Source organism: Seriola lalandi, unplaced genomic scaffold (assembly GCF_002814215.2).
Source record: "Seriola lalandi dorsalis isolate HSWRI2012SDOR001 ecotype SW California unplaced genomic scaffold, Sedor1 jcf7180002054678, whole genome shotgun sequence".
NCBI classification, from domain to species: domain Eukaryota; kingdom Metazoa; phylum Chordata; class Actinopteri; order Carangiformes; family Carangidae; genus Seriola; species Seriola lalandi.
The window spans coordinates 1,552,597-1,565,682 of NW_019525231.1; the positions used below are offsets into that span (position 1 = coordinate 1,552,597).

Sequence of the window (13,086 nt, forward strand, 5' to 3'; positions counted from 1 at the left end):
CTGTGGCTTAATCTAGTTATTATAATAACCATGTATTGTAAATGAAGAATGCAAAGAAAGCCATACAGAGAGAGCTAATCACTTGAATGCCAGTAGATAGTGTAAATGGAAAAGAGAGCTGTTACGTAATACACAGGGAGAGGGAGAGAGAGAGAGAGAGAGAGCATGTGAGGACTACGCAGTACTGGAAGTTCAGTTGGGGTGAGGTTGCACAGAAAAAAGGAACATTGTTCCTATGAGCGATCTGCTGGACAGTGATACTTCCTCCCTGTGCATGGAAATGCTTCTCACTGGACCTCTCTGTCTCTGTCAGTCTCACCAGTTTTCTGCAAAACAAGGCAACAGTTGACTTCTCATTCTTTAATTTATGTATGTATGTCCTCTCTGGAGCATTTAGAAACAACAGTGTCACTATTGACCTGTTGCCATGACCTTGACTGATCAGTTTGAACATGCTGGTGTATGGCTGTGACATGCAGTGGTGTACACACACATTCAGAGGACGTTGGGGTGAAATTCTGAGAAAAGAAAACTGTACTGCTGTCCCGAGGTCCAGCTGAATGAGCTGCCAACAAATTATCTTAAATGAAACATTTTGATTTCACTTCATTCCTCCTGTTTTTTTAAGGTTATCTTTTGTATAAAAAGTATTTTTCCATAAATGCTGACATCTTCCAGGAGCACAGGGTTTAGCAGAAAAAAGTATCTATTGTAACATGTCATTTTTTATCCCAAAAAATCTAGTTTTCTAAACAAACAAACAAACAAACACTTGATGGATAATCTGTTTCCAGGAAAAATCCATTTAAATTTGGAATTTTATACAATGGCGTATCATCTTCATGATACATGGTCTGATAAGGAATTATTTCCTGAACTAGATGAAGAGTCTTTAGCCATACTCCCAGCTCTGTCAGGCTGTACACTGAGATAATGCTGACATCAGCAAGGTAGCATGCTTACAATACCAGTTCAATACACAATATTAGTTTAGCAGGTATAATGGTTAGCATGTGTACCAAATCTGTTAGCATGCTAACATTTGCTAATTAGCAGTAAACACTAAATACGGTTAAGGCCGATGGGAATGTCATTAGTTTTGCATGTATGTGGTCATAAACCAAAGTGTTGGGCAAAATTGCTGTTGATGTGACAGATGAAAACTCAGGAGATCAAAGTTATTACATTTCATTCTGAATGACTGTGCCAAACTTAATGTCAAGCAATGCGATAGCTGTTGAAACATTTCAATCAAAACCAAAAATGTGAACCAGCTGGTTGCGCCTGAGGAAAACTCAAGGCGTCATCAAAGTCATTAGGCTTCATACAAACCACAATTATTTGTACGTTATGTCACGGCAACCCGTCCAATAGATGCTGAGATATTTCCCCCTTGGACCAGCGTTGTGCACCAACTGACATTGCACATACCACTAGCGTAACTAAAAATCAGAAAGTGGGCTGAAATAATTTCACCTATTTCCAGCTCAACTGCGGCAATCTTCACTACTCGGCCTTGAGATTTTCTTTGTTGTTTTTTTGTTGTTGTTTTTTTTTAAAAAAAAACCTTTTCCAGGAATCCTGAAAAACGTTGATGCAAAATGTAAAAAGTTCAATCTGGATTGTGTTTGACTATATATACACCCACAAACTAAACAATGAATGGACAACTGGACACAATCTGTAGCTTTGCTTTAACATGTAATAAGTACACCTAAAAAGTAAACAGCCTTCTATCTCACCACAGTGAGTCTGTTTCAGCACAGGAACGACTCTGTCAGTCTTTAGACATTAGTCACAATAAGTCACAGTCTCTCTGGTGCAGTATGTGTGTGAACTAACTCACCTTTGAACATCAGCTCTTACCCTCCATGACTCTGATCATGTCCCCATGTGTTGTGCTGAAGGTTGGTGCTGTAAAAGCTCAACAATGGCTGTTTCACTGGACATGCTTCACTGACAATGTGTCCGCGCTGTACCATGGATTATCTAGCAAATATTGTGCAAAATATGAAAGTAACAATTTTTTTGTGTGTGTGTGCATGTGTGTGTGTGTGTGTGTGTGTGTGTGTGTGTGTGTGCGTGTGTGTGTGCCTTCATGTAGAGGGTAAACTCTCATTTGAACCTTGTTAACCCAGGTGGAAAGCATCTGACTTCCAGCAGACTGGATTCTTCATAGATATACTCATACTCTACAGTATACTGTAGATGAAGCAAGTGCCTGAGATACTGTAGGTCATACGCTGAAGAGAGCATTTTTCACTTTTTCTCTTTGTTTCATGCACATGCACAAAGATGCACAGGCACACCTACACAGGTAACATAATACACATCTTAACGTTTTCACATTAAGATCGTATATGTGGAGGTAATGTGCCGGGAAACACGGAAATGACCAACAAATGCAGGGAGGAAGAAGACTGTAAACTAGTAAAGATGGATGGTAAAAAAGATGCATTCAACACATTTGTCATAACTTGAAGGACACGCTGTGCGTCTTGGTGAGAACACTGAATTTGATTATCCTTCTTATAATGCCTAAGGCAAAAACAACTACAAACTATACGACACCAGGAGCAGCTTTGTTTGCAAATGGTTGACATTTCATCACACATAGTGTTGTAGTAGAAAGATAAATGATTGAGCAACAAATTAGTGTATCTTTATGGTTTACTCACAGGAGGTGAAATAGACCTCGTATAGACTTCTTCACACGACTGTTTGAGAGATAAGACTTGGATTTAGGGTTAGAATTAGAATCAGGTTTAGGTTGAAGTTAGGGTTAGGTTTTAGATTAGGCATGTTGTGATGGTTACTCCCCCAAATTTGCTTGTCAAAGTCAGTTTCCTAGTCATCCATCAATCCATTATCCATACTGCTTATCCTTATAGGGTCGTGGGTGTTGGGGCCAATCCCTGCTGACATTGGGCGAGGGCGGGGTCCACCCTGGACAGGTCACCAGTCTCTCGCAGGGCTGACACATAGAGACAAACAACCGCTCACACTCATATTCACCACTGAGAACCTTCTTGCTGTGAGGCGACCGTGCTAACCGCTAGTTTGCTAGTCATGAGGGGAACTATCCAGTCTGTACATCAGCTGTGTAATCACTTCGGTTGAGTTTTGTCACGTCGGAGAATATAACTCACATGAAAATGTCCAAATTTGATATGAGGTTTGGACTGAGATTGGATTTTAGCGTGTTTAACAGAAAGGCTGTCTTATAAACTGGGCAGGAGGAGTTTGAAAGACCTTGGTATTCACCAGGGCTTTTTTACTTGACATTCTAACCTGATCCCTGGGTTTGCAGTTCGATCCCCAGCGTAAAATATATGCCAAATCAAACATGTGGAGGGTGATCTGCTGCGGTGACCCCTCACGAGGGGGCAGCCGAAACACAACAGCAACATTTTAAACCATCTGTTGTGCGTCCCCTGCGCTGAAGTACCTATCTCAGGTTAGGAAGAGGATCTTGTGAATGCATTTGGTCAGTGAAGGTCCCCAAAAGTATAGCAGTACAAATATGTGTGCATGTGCATTCATGTGTGTGTCAAGTTTCATTAAGCCTTGACTAACAAAGGCACAAAGTAATTGACTGCCTGAGCACAGATCGGACAGTGGCCTTGTTTGACTTTGTGTGTGTACGCTCAAGTTCAAATCAGGAGAACCCCCCTCCCTCTCTTCCCCCCTCTCTCGCTCTCGCTCTCCCTCCGTCTCACATCCCTCGATCCACTTGGACTCACAATCCCTCTCACCGGTGTCAGTGCTGCAGCGGCTTTCACCACTCTAATCCTCATCCTGTGTTTGGACATCAGGCCAAGATTCCCATTATGTGAGGTTGTGTAATCACAAACATACAGTTCAGTCAATATTTCTACACACACATATTAACTTACAGTGTTGTGCATTGAATTAGTTAAGCCAATAGAGAGAGCAGCTCATTGTGCTGGACAGGTTTATCTGCATTTAGAAATCCTTATCTCTCCTCCCACATGGAGGGTTGCCAGTTTGGCTGTGTCCATGAATGTGTAACCTCTACAAAATTCAAATGTAAATAGATATCTCAGTTTGAGGTGCTGGTATCAATGCTGTCCTAAAGTAGCAGGCTTTAATAATGCAGAGAAAATCCATTTATGGACGCTCACTGGAGAGGCAGAGCTCCTAAAATATTCATGCTACAATATTCTGTACACTGAATGGTGTCGAAGTGTGTGTTTCTCTTTGACTGCGTGTGTGCAGACGTTTGTCTGGTGAACTGAGGTGGATCTTCTGCGTAAGAGATGTCTCGGCTTCCTCTCAGTAACACTGTTGTTGTGCTGAGGTCACACAGGATGTTACGTGTGTCTCTCCTTCAGGACGAGCAAGTTAAAGGACGCGTGTTTGCATAGAGTGGACCATTATGTTTTTGTTGCTGAAAATGTCTTTATTTTAAATCAATGATAGCTGTAGTTATCGTTAAAATATAAAGCATATTTTTATATGCATCAATACAAGTATGTTTTTAAGACTTTATAGTATTTCTCTTCAACATACACAGATTAAATCTGACATTTTCATTTGTCCTGAAATGTCCTCTCCATGGAGAAAGTCTTCCACAGAGACGGATGAATTAGCGTTTCTCCACAGAAGAAAACAAGACAGAGAGAGGTTATTTAATTACACATCTGTCCTCAGCGAACCTTCCCTCAAAAATCAAATTAAGGGGTTTAATGTGCTTTTTCCATTTATAATTTTACATTATGCCATGGGGATTTACAGAAAGTGAAACTTGTAAATCTACAGAACAGTCGTCATTACTAAAAGATGATAAGCGCGTCCCAAAACATTTCATTATGGGAATTGTTTAGAGCACATGCTCTTCAGACTTTAAGCCTTGGCCTGGTCACAAGCATTATTAAAATTATTATTTTTTAAGCTTTGACCTCTTCAGCTGCTGCTACCCTCTGATCAGACCACTATATTTTTCTTGGTAAATATTTCATGTCTTGTTCATACTGCGGTGCTTGTTTGGCAGGCTGTCAACATTTCAGTCATGCATAATGCCAGCATAATATCCTCTTTAGGTATATGTGACATGATGTAAACAAGGAAGGAGGAACTAGAAAGTGGAAGAAGAGAGGCCATTTGTTTAGGAGTTTGTTCTTTTTCGGGGCCACAACAGGTCATAGCTCTGCCCCTGTCCTCGTGTCATCTCTAAATCCAAGATCACGTACCCTCGAACGCAGCACTAAATCAAACTCTGCAGATGGAGCCTCATGACCATCTCCAACCTGTTAGTGAAGTGGAATAACTTGCTAAGCGAGCACAGTCTCAGTGGATAACAGATTATACACGGAGTATATCTGTAGCACTATAATTATCAGGATTACTCCATGTGTGTACATTTGGCTGTGAGTAGGGCACCAATGTATTGCTGATGTGCGTGTGCAGCTTGGGTGTTACTGGCTCGCTTGTAATCATGCCACCCCGGATGAGCAGGTTTAAGAATCCAATCATAGCCATGATAGTACACCAAAAAGGAAACTCGGAGTGGAGCTCACTGCTGTTACCAAATAGAGATTAATCACACCATCTCTGAACTAGTACTCTAAACCTTCCTTAGAATCTGTCACTGTAAACTTCTTAAAGGGGTACTCCAGCAATTTATTGTGCCACTTCCATAAAGCTGAGGGACAGATTTAATGGCCAAAATCAAAGAAGCAGAGCGTGGAATATCTTTACTTTTAGTTGTGGATATTTAATGTTTCAAACACTGACCTCTACATCTTTCATTGAGCCGGAGCCTTGCCATAAGAGATACATGTTACAACCTGGAGGCTGACTGGTTGTGAAGGATGTAATTCACCTTTTAGATTCAAATAAATGTGTCAGCATTTTAAGTAGACTATTGTCTTCGTCCAAAGTATGTCTTATCAATGAGCAGTTATCTTTTGCAGGTACTGTATATTGTGATCGGATTTTATTTTATTGTTGCTTTACTAGAACATCTGACTCTTTCTTTTCTGTTTCACATGTGATGTTTTATGCAGCTGAAATGACCCTGGTGATGGAGATGTTAGGCCATGGGTCACGGCGGATGTAAACAAAACTTACCTCTGGTTGTTTTAACATAGTTTACAAATGCATGTAAATTCATTTCTGTGTATGTGCATACGCACATGTTGCAAATGTTGGCAAGTGAGTGCATAATTGTGTTTGCTTTTCTCTGTTTGTCTTTCCAGAGGCCATGCATGCCTGTGCATGTGTCCATGTGTTTCAGAGAGAGAGAGAGAGAGAGAGAGAGAGAGAGCGAGAGAGAAAGGGAGAGGGAGAGGGAGCTTCATAATGTGATGACGATCTCCATCATCTGACATAATCAGGATGAATCAGTGAGTGCTGAATTACATAAACAGATTCTCAGCCTCACATCACCCTCACCCAGATTAGAAACACCGCACATGCAGCTGCCAACAGACTGCTGATACCAGCCTGCAGGCCTGAGAGCTGGCGCAGCAGCAGAGGACTGACACCTAAAGGCCAAAGGGTGACATTACACTTGGTAGTTGCCCATATTTAGATTTATTCAAGATGAGCTGTTTAAATAAATCATGTTACACTGAGAGGCAATTTTACAGCATTAGAGGTCTTTATTGAATCTATGACAACAATAGCAATAATTAAAAAAAAACAAACTTTAAAGCACTCCTCTGAGAATAGTAAAACATTGTATATTATAATAATATAATATCTTCTGTTGATATAAAAGATCATGTTAATAAATATGTTGCTCAATTGTAGATGATAATAGACAACTGAGAAAGATGCAGATTATTTACACATTTGAATTCTGCTTGATGAGAGAGAAAAAAGGCATACACATTTTTCTTAAATTAAAATTCCCCAAACAGACAAAAATAAAGTTAGATGACAAAAATACACAACCCTGCACTTACTGTACAATCATATACGTAAAGTTACAATCATTATCACCACAGTGGCGGCACTGAAGTTCTTGCTTGAGAGGGAAATCAGACATCGTTATCAGATCATCCCAGCGCTGATGCAGCTCAGTGGTCATGACTTTGTGAATGAACCACGACTTCCTACTGGATACACTGTTATAACCTATGTTACACACATTTTTGGTAGTTCTTTTGTTAGTGTTTAAGTCCGCTGTCTACATAGTGTGTACAGTGTTAGTCCACTTTTTTGGCTTCTGAAGGGGGACATGCCAGAAAAAGTTTGAGAACCACTGGGAAATCTGGGAAATCATTACACCAATGAAGGTCCTCAAAGTGTGTGTCTTATGTGTCTTAACGATGTCCAGGTAACCAGTTTGACTTCATGGAATCTAAACTGGAATTAAAAACAAACCTAGACTGTCGCATTATAGGGGAAGTGTGCCAGTTTTACGTGTCAGATCCTGTGACAGGTCTGGTAGAGTGCAACTACACCTGTGAAACAAGTTGTATAAAGCCTTTTGTGGCTCCAGAGGGAGATGCATGAAGGCTGATGTATTGCCTCAAGTGATGTCACTTGAGTCATCTTCAGTTGGGGCTGAAGACAACAAGTTTGAAAATAACAATAAAAATCTTGGAGTGTGGAGTTGAAGGTCTAAAGCCTGCTCCTCATCTCTGCTTGAGGCTGGAGACTCATGGCTACATTAGCTGCTACTGGCATAACACACCTGAATCCACCTGAATCTCCAACTGAACTGTGGGTGATGTAGGTGCCATGCCACGATATCACTCTTTCTGCTACATCAATTCTGATACTTTTTTTTTTTTTTTTTTTTTTTTTAATTGTGCTTAAGCAAACATTATCTGATGGTCATTTTTTTAAGCTTTGGATATCCATTGTTCCTTTAAAAAAGAGAATTTCATATGTTGAAGGATTTTGAATTGGATTTGTCACATTTGTCTTCTGAAGTAACAAGAAATAGACAAGAAATCTGACAATTACAACATCAACAACATCCAGGCAGCATGTACACAATGATTTGTGACACCAACCAACCACTGGTTTCGTTGTCAGTTTTCACAGCCTAAGTCTAAGTCTACCTGTGAACCTGTATTGTTTACCTGCCAACTACTCAAGTACTCAAGTTCATGTTTATTAAAGTTAACACTGGAAAAATGTTCAGGCAATATCTGTGATCACTGACAAGCACTCAATATCCAAGTCATCATAAGTTTTCTACCTTTTAATTTCTTTGTGTCTGTGCGTGTGTGTGTGTGTGTGTGTGTGTGTGTGTGTGTGTGTGTGATTGCTTCAGGTGTGTCTCTTCATGTGCAGAGCCAGGTGGTCAGAGCGGGAGAAGGCCCTCTGACACAGCAGACACTCGTAGGGTTTCTGGCCCGTGTGCTTGCGGTAGTGACGTGTCAGCTCATCTGAACGGGCAAATTTCCAGCTGCAGCCCTCCCAGGAACAGTGGTAAGGCTTTTCCCCTGATGAACAGACAATAAAACTAATGGTAAGTATCAAACACACACATCTTGAGATCAAATGTGACGGATTCTTTGGTTTACCTGTGTGGGTGCGAAGATGAGCCTTGAGGTGTGAGCTCTTGGTGTAGGTCTTGCTGCAGCCAGGGTATTCACAGCTGTGGATGGCGGGCCTCTTTTTCCCTGGGGTCCTTCGACCACGCTTCCCCTCCACCCCAGCAGGGGGCAGCTGGGGTCTGACCAGCAAGGGCTGCTGGTGGAGGGGCAGATGACCAGTGGTGGCCTGGCCGTGGGTGTAGTCACAGAAAAGGCTGGTGTTGTGATTGAAGTTGGGCATGTAGCTGTAGTGTCGGGGGTCAGGGGTCACGGCTTGAGGTTGGATGAACCTGTTGTCAGGGAAATTGACCACAGTCGGGTGCTGCTGGGGATAGTAGGGGTTGAAGTCCCATGATGTGACTTTAATAAGGTTTCCTCTGCTTCCTTGCGGGAAGCCAAACTGATCTACATTAGGTAGACTGGGAACTGAAGTCCGACCTGTCTGCTCACCATTATAACCACGGTGGTACAGTTCTGGCTGGACTGTTGAGGTTTCAGCAGGGGACAGGAGCTCCGCCATGAGGCTGCCACTGTTCACCTGCAGACACTCCTGTCCTGGTTGGTCCTTAAACATACCGGCCTCTTGGTACGCCGTGTTGGGGTCGAGCTGTGGGAGCCGCTGATCAGTGTTTTCCAGAGAGGGGTTGAGGTCAGGTGAAGGGTTGCTCCAGTCAGACAACAGGAACTCAATGTCCCAGGATGCCCGGCTGTCATCGTCGAGGAGCTCCTCTGTCATTTGTTGAGAGACCTGCAGCTGCTCAGAGCTGCTTGGTGACAGTTTGTTGCTGAGAGAGTCCAGAGGGAGAGAGCCACCCTCAGTTTTCCACACCTAGATGTTTTCAGAGAGTGTTAAAGGTTCACATTTTTACGTATCTATCTTAAAACAGGATTCACATTCCCATATGAATCTTTGAAGGGTTATAAGTTGTTGTAACTGTTGCCAGATGCAAAGGGATCCTTCTTCTAAAGTTATTAGTCTTTCTAATACCAAATTCCTACGTTGTTACTTCTTCGTTATACTTCACAGCTGATGGATGAGTTGTGACAGTGAATTAAGAATGTGTAGTTTAAAATAAATCTTTGAAAATATGGTGATAAATAGATATGAAACTGATACTTTTTTTTGTTACTTTTCTCTTCTTTTCTTTATTTTGGTCTCAGTGTGTATGACGTGCTGGAACTCCAAATCTTGCTTCATGTTTTTTTTTATTTTTAATTTAATAGTGTCTAATCTTCGTGGTGAAAAGTTTCTTTCTGTTTTTGTGTAAAGTTTTTCTTTGACTTTACATTGGCTTGTAGTGAGAGGGTTGCTGTTTCATGTAACATTATAAAGAGAGGGTCGGCGTAATAAACTATAGCTTCAGTCTACACCTTTTTGGCCAATATTGTCATGTTTTATTTATATGTGTATAGAGACCAAAATAAGCTGAACTGAACTAAACTGAAATGAACAATCCCGCCACAGAGGAAACACTGTCTGTAGAAACACAGAGAGGAAATTTGGTGCTAAAAAGACTCAAAGACAGTTGAACTTTCATTTTTACACATAACAATGACTATGGATTTTGTCCCCAATCATTTACTGTAACTGATTTAGGAAGGGATTTGTGTTCAGCCAGTACAGACAGCAGGAACAATTACTCACTTTTGTCCAAAGCAACTTACAACAAGTGCATTCAAACTCCATGAGAACGAGAGCTAGACTTCATCACAAGACTGGAAGAGCGTTCCTCCCAGTCAACAACTAAAAACACGTTCAGTGCTCCAGTACAAGTGCGGCTTCTCATAATGTTCAGACAGTAATGGAGTCTGAACATTATTCTCAAACTCTACAGAAAATGTCATTGCGATACTAATTAAATAATTCAATCAAATTTTCAGTTTTATTTGTATCGTTCCAAATCATAACATACACTATGTCAGGGCACTTTACTGAGTGAGGTTATAGAGAGAAACCCAGCAGTCCCAACAGTGAGCAGGCACTTGGCAACAGCGTCTAAATACATGAGCTGTTGGTTTTTCTCTGTGCAGTATATCGTGCGTCTGCATAAGAAACAGAAATGTGAAAGTCCTTCTTCTAACCCGGTCGAACACAGGAAAACATGCTTTTTACGCGTCAGGTGTAGAAGTTCATAACTGTGTGTTAATATCACAAATTCAAACAGACACACTTGTGAAATAAAAACTAACTGTAATAAAGAGTAAATTAGATGTGTCATGTACAAATGAGCGCCACAGCAATGAGCATTACACAAGGCAAAGGTTAATATTACCTTCATGATATTCTCAGATATGGAACTGCATTAGTTGCTTTGGCCCCGTCTGTCATTTCTTTAGGTAAGGCAACAGGTTGCACTGGACATTATCTAAATCAATTCAGATTTTTTTTCAGTTATTGTGTAGGACTCAAACAAAATAATACTTACTTTCATATTGTCACTGGAGTGAGCGAGGCTGGAGAAGGAGCTGAAGGAAGGGAGCACGGCCTGTGTAACAGCCATCAAGCACTTTGATACAACAACAGTTAAGTTTTTCTTTCCTCTTTTTGCTTTTTCTATTTTTCTGTTTTTTTTTTTTTTTCTTTACATGATCGGCTTATCCTCAGCAACAGAAAGTCAAACCCTGTAGCTCACCAGGCCACTCATCCCCGTTACAGTCCACTCAGAGCTAAAAGGCCTCACAAACAGTTTGTTAAAGCGGTCTCCTCTTCTCCATTCCTCCCCTGCTATCTCTCCCTCCTCTTGCTTGTCTATCTCTGTCAGCTGTGAGTCTTACTTCAAATCTCTCTTTTTCATGTACGTCTTGACCGTTAGGAGGTGGAGCGTAAACGTGAGTTTCTGAGCTGGCTACTTCTCTTTATGCCTTAAGATTGTTCATTAACACTCACCAAGAAACTGTGCTATCTCACCTCAACTGACTGCCTTCCTGTTCTGTGTGATTCAGAGTAAAAACAAAACTCAGAAAAAACTGATGAGAGCCAATGTGTGAATAAACAAATAAATTGTGCATATAATACAAACTAACAAACTAACTATAACTAAATATTAATGTGATATTAATGTTAAAATCAGCGCTGAACATCTTTATTGAATACATTTCTCTGATGTCTTAATAAGCAAAAACCTTTTTTGAGGTAACTAGGCTTCAATATTTGTTGAAACATGGACTGTGCTGGGAAGCTGCTTTCATTGTTTTCCCAAGATAATAGTCACTTCACATAGAAAATAGTTGAATTACAGCAAATAGCAATAAAAAAAATGTAAATTCTGCAAAAGATTATATCTGTAGTTAAAATGTCACATAGGGAATCACATAATAATGAGAATGAAATCAATCATTTCGAGTGATTTGAAACATAGTGCATGACAGGAACGTTTCCTGTGAGACTTTTGTTTACCTCCATACACAAACCACACATCCTGTCTGGGTTTCTCACTGGCAGAAGTGAAAAGAAAGGTGATTTCATCTTGTCTTTTCATCTCAAGTTGCATAAAAAGTCAGAACATAAAAAAAAACAAAAACCAAATCATGGACACACTAAGAAAAAATAAGGGAGAGAGATTAAACTGTACTGTAGCACTGTAGTACTGTAGTATCTAGTTACTATAAACAGTATGTTAACAAACAGTTAAAACATACTTAAGAAATATATATTTTTAGGAAAAAATAAAAAGATATTTGGTTTCACACCTGAAAATAACAAAAAAGCCAAACAATATCATCTAAAAGTAAAAGTTAGTTAGCTTCAGCCAAGCTACTACAAATTATAGTTAACCTCTAGTTAACTAAATTAATTAATAATTAATAATTAACTTAATTGAAATGCTGTAAAATTAACTCAACAATGCAGGTCAACGCGGCCCTCACTATTTTTCATTCACAAGTAAACATTGGTCCTTATCAGATGACTGGCCTCTATCTAATAAAGCATGCTTTGGCACAGAGTGCAGCGTGCGTTGGTGCATGTATGGTGAAGCATGTGGACATTTTATATTAACATGATGTGTGAAGCACTGACAGAAACATGTTTGAATTAATGTAATGTTAATTTAAACAGTGATCAGAGATTATTTTTTATTACAGAGCTACTTACAGAGGTTCAGTGTGAGTACATAAACAAATAGGTCTATTATTTGATAAAAGTAGGCTGACATATCTCATGAACAACACGCCACTATCTAATACATTTCATATTCTGGTTTTAAGTCCGTAACAACATCGTCCTATTTATTGAGCCAACACAGTAATAATTTTAACACACTCCATACACTTGCATATACAGATCAGTCTTTGTCTTCTCAGTGAGGACGTGCAGTTCTGACTTCTGAGAAGACCTGTGTGTAAAAGGTGATTATATTCTGGCTGCTGTTTATCTTTTGACATGGGGCAGAGGCAGGCTGCTGTCTTCCCAGAGATAATGGACCCCTGACTGCTGCTGATCGCCGATGACTAGCCCACCACTGATAAAGACTCTTTCCCTCATAGTGACGACTTGACTAGGCATCCATTACGCAGGCCAAAAGCTTCTAGTGGGTAGCTTCACAAAACAGCCTCTTTATGGCCTTAA

General features: G+C 40.3%; 1 protein-coding gene across 1 annotated transcript; it reads right to left on the reverse strand.

Annotated features, from left to right (window-relative positions):
* Positions 1–6,539: 6,539 nt before the first annotated feature.
* Positions 6,540–11,304, reverse strand: klf1 (Kruppel like factor 1 (erythroid)). Its single transcript, XM_023421996.2, has 3 exons — positions 10,946–11,304; positions 8,508–9,348; positions 6,540–8,426 (listed from the first exon to the last, which is right to left on the reverse strand). The coding sequence occupies exons 1-3, from the start codon at positions 11,018–11,020 to the stop codon at positions 8,251–8,253; spliced, it is 1,092 nt and encodes a 363-aa protein (XP_023277764.1). The 5' UTR covers positions 11,021–11,304; the 3' UTR covers positions 6,540–8,250.
* Positions 11,305–13,086: the final 1,782 nt, after the last annotated feature.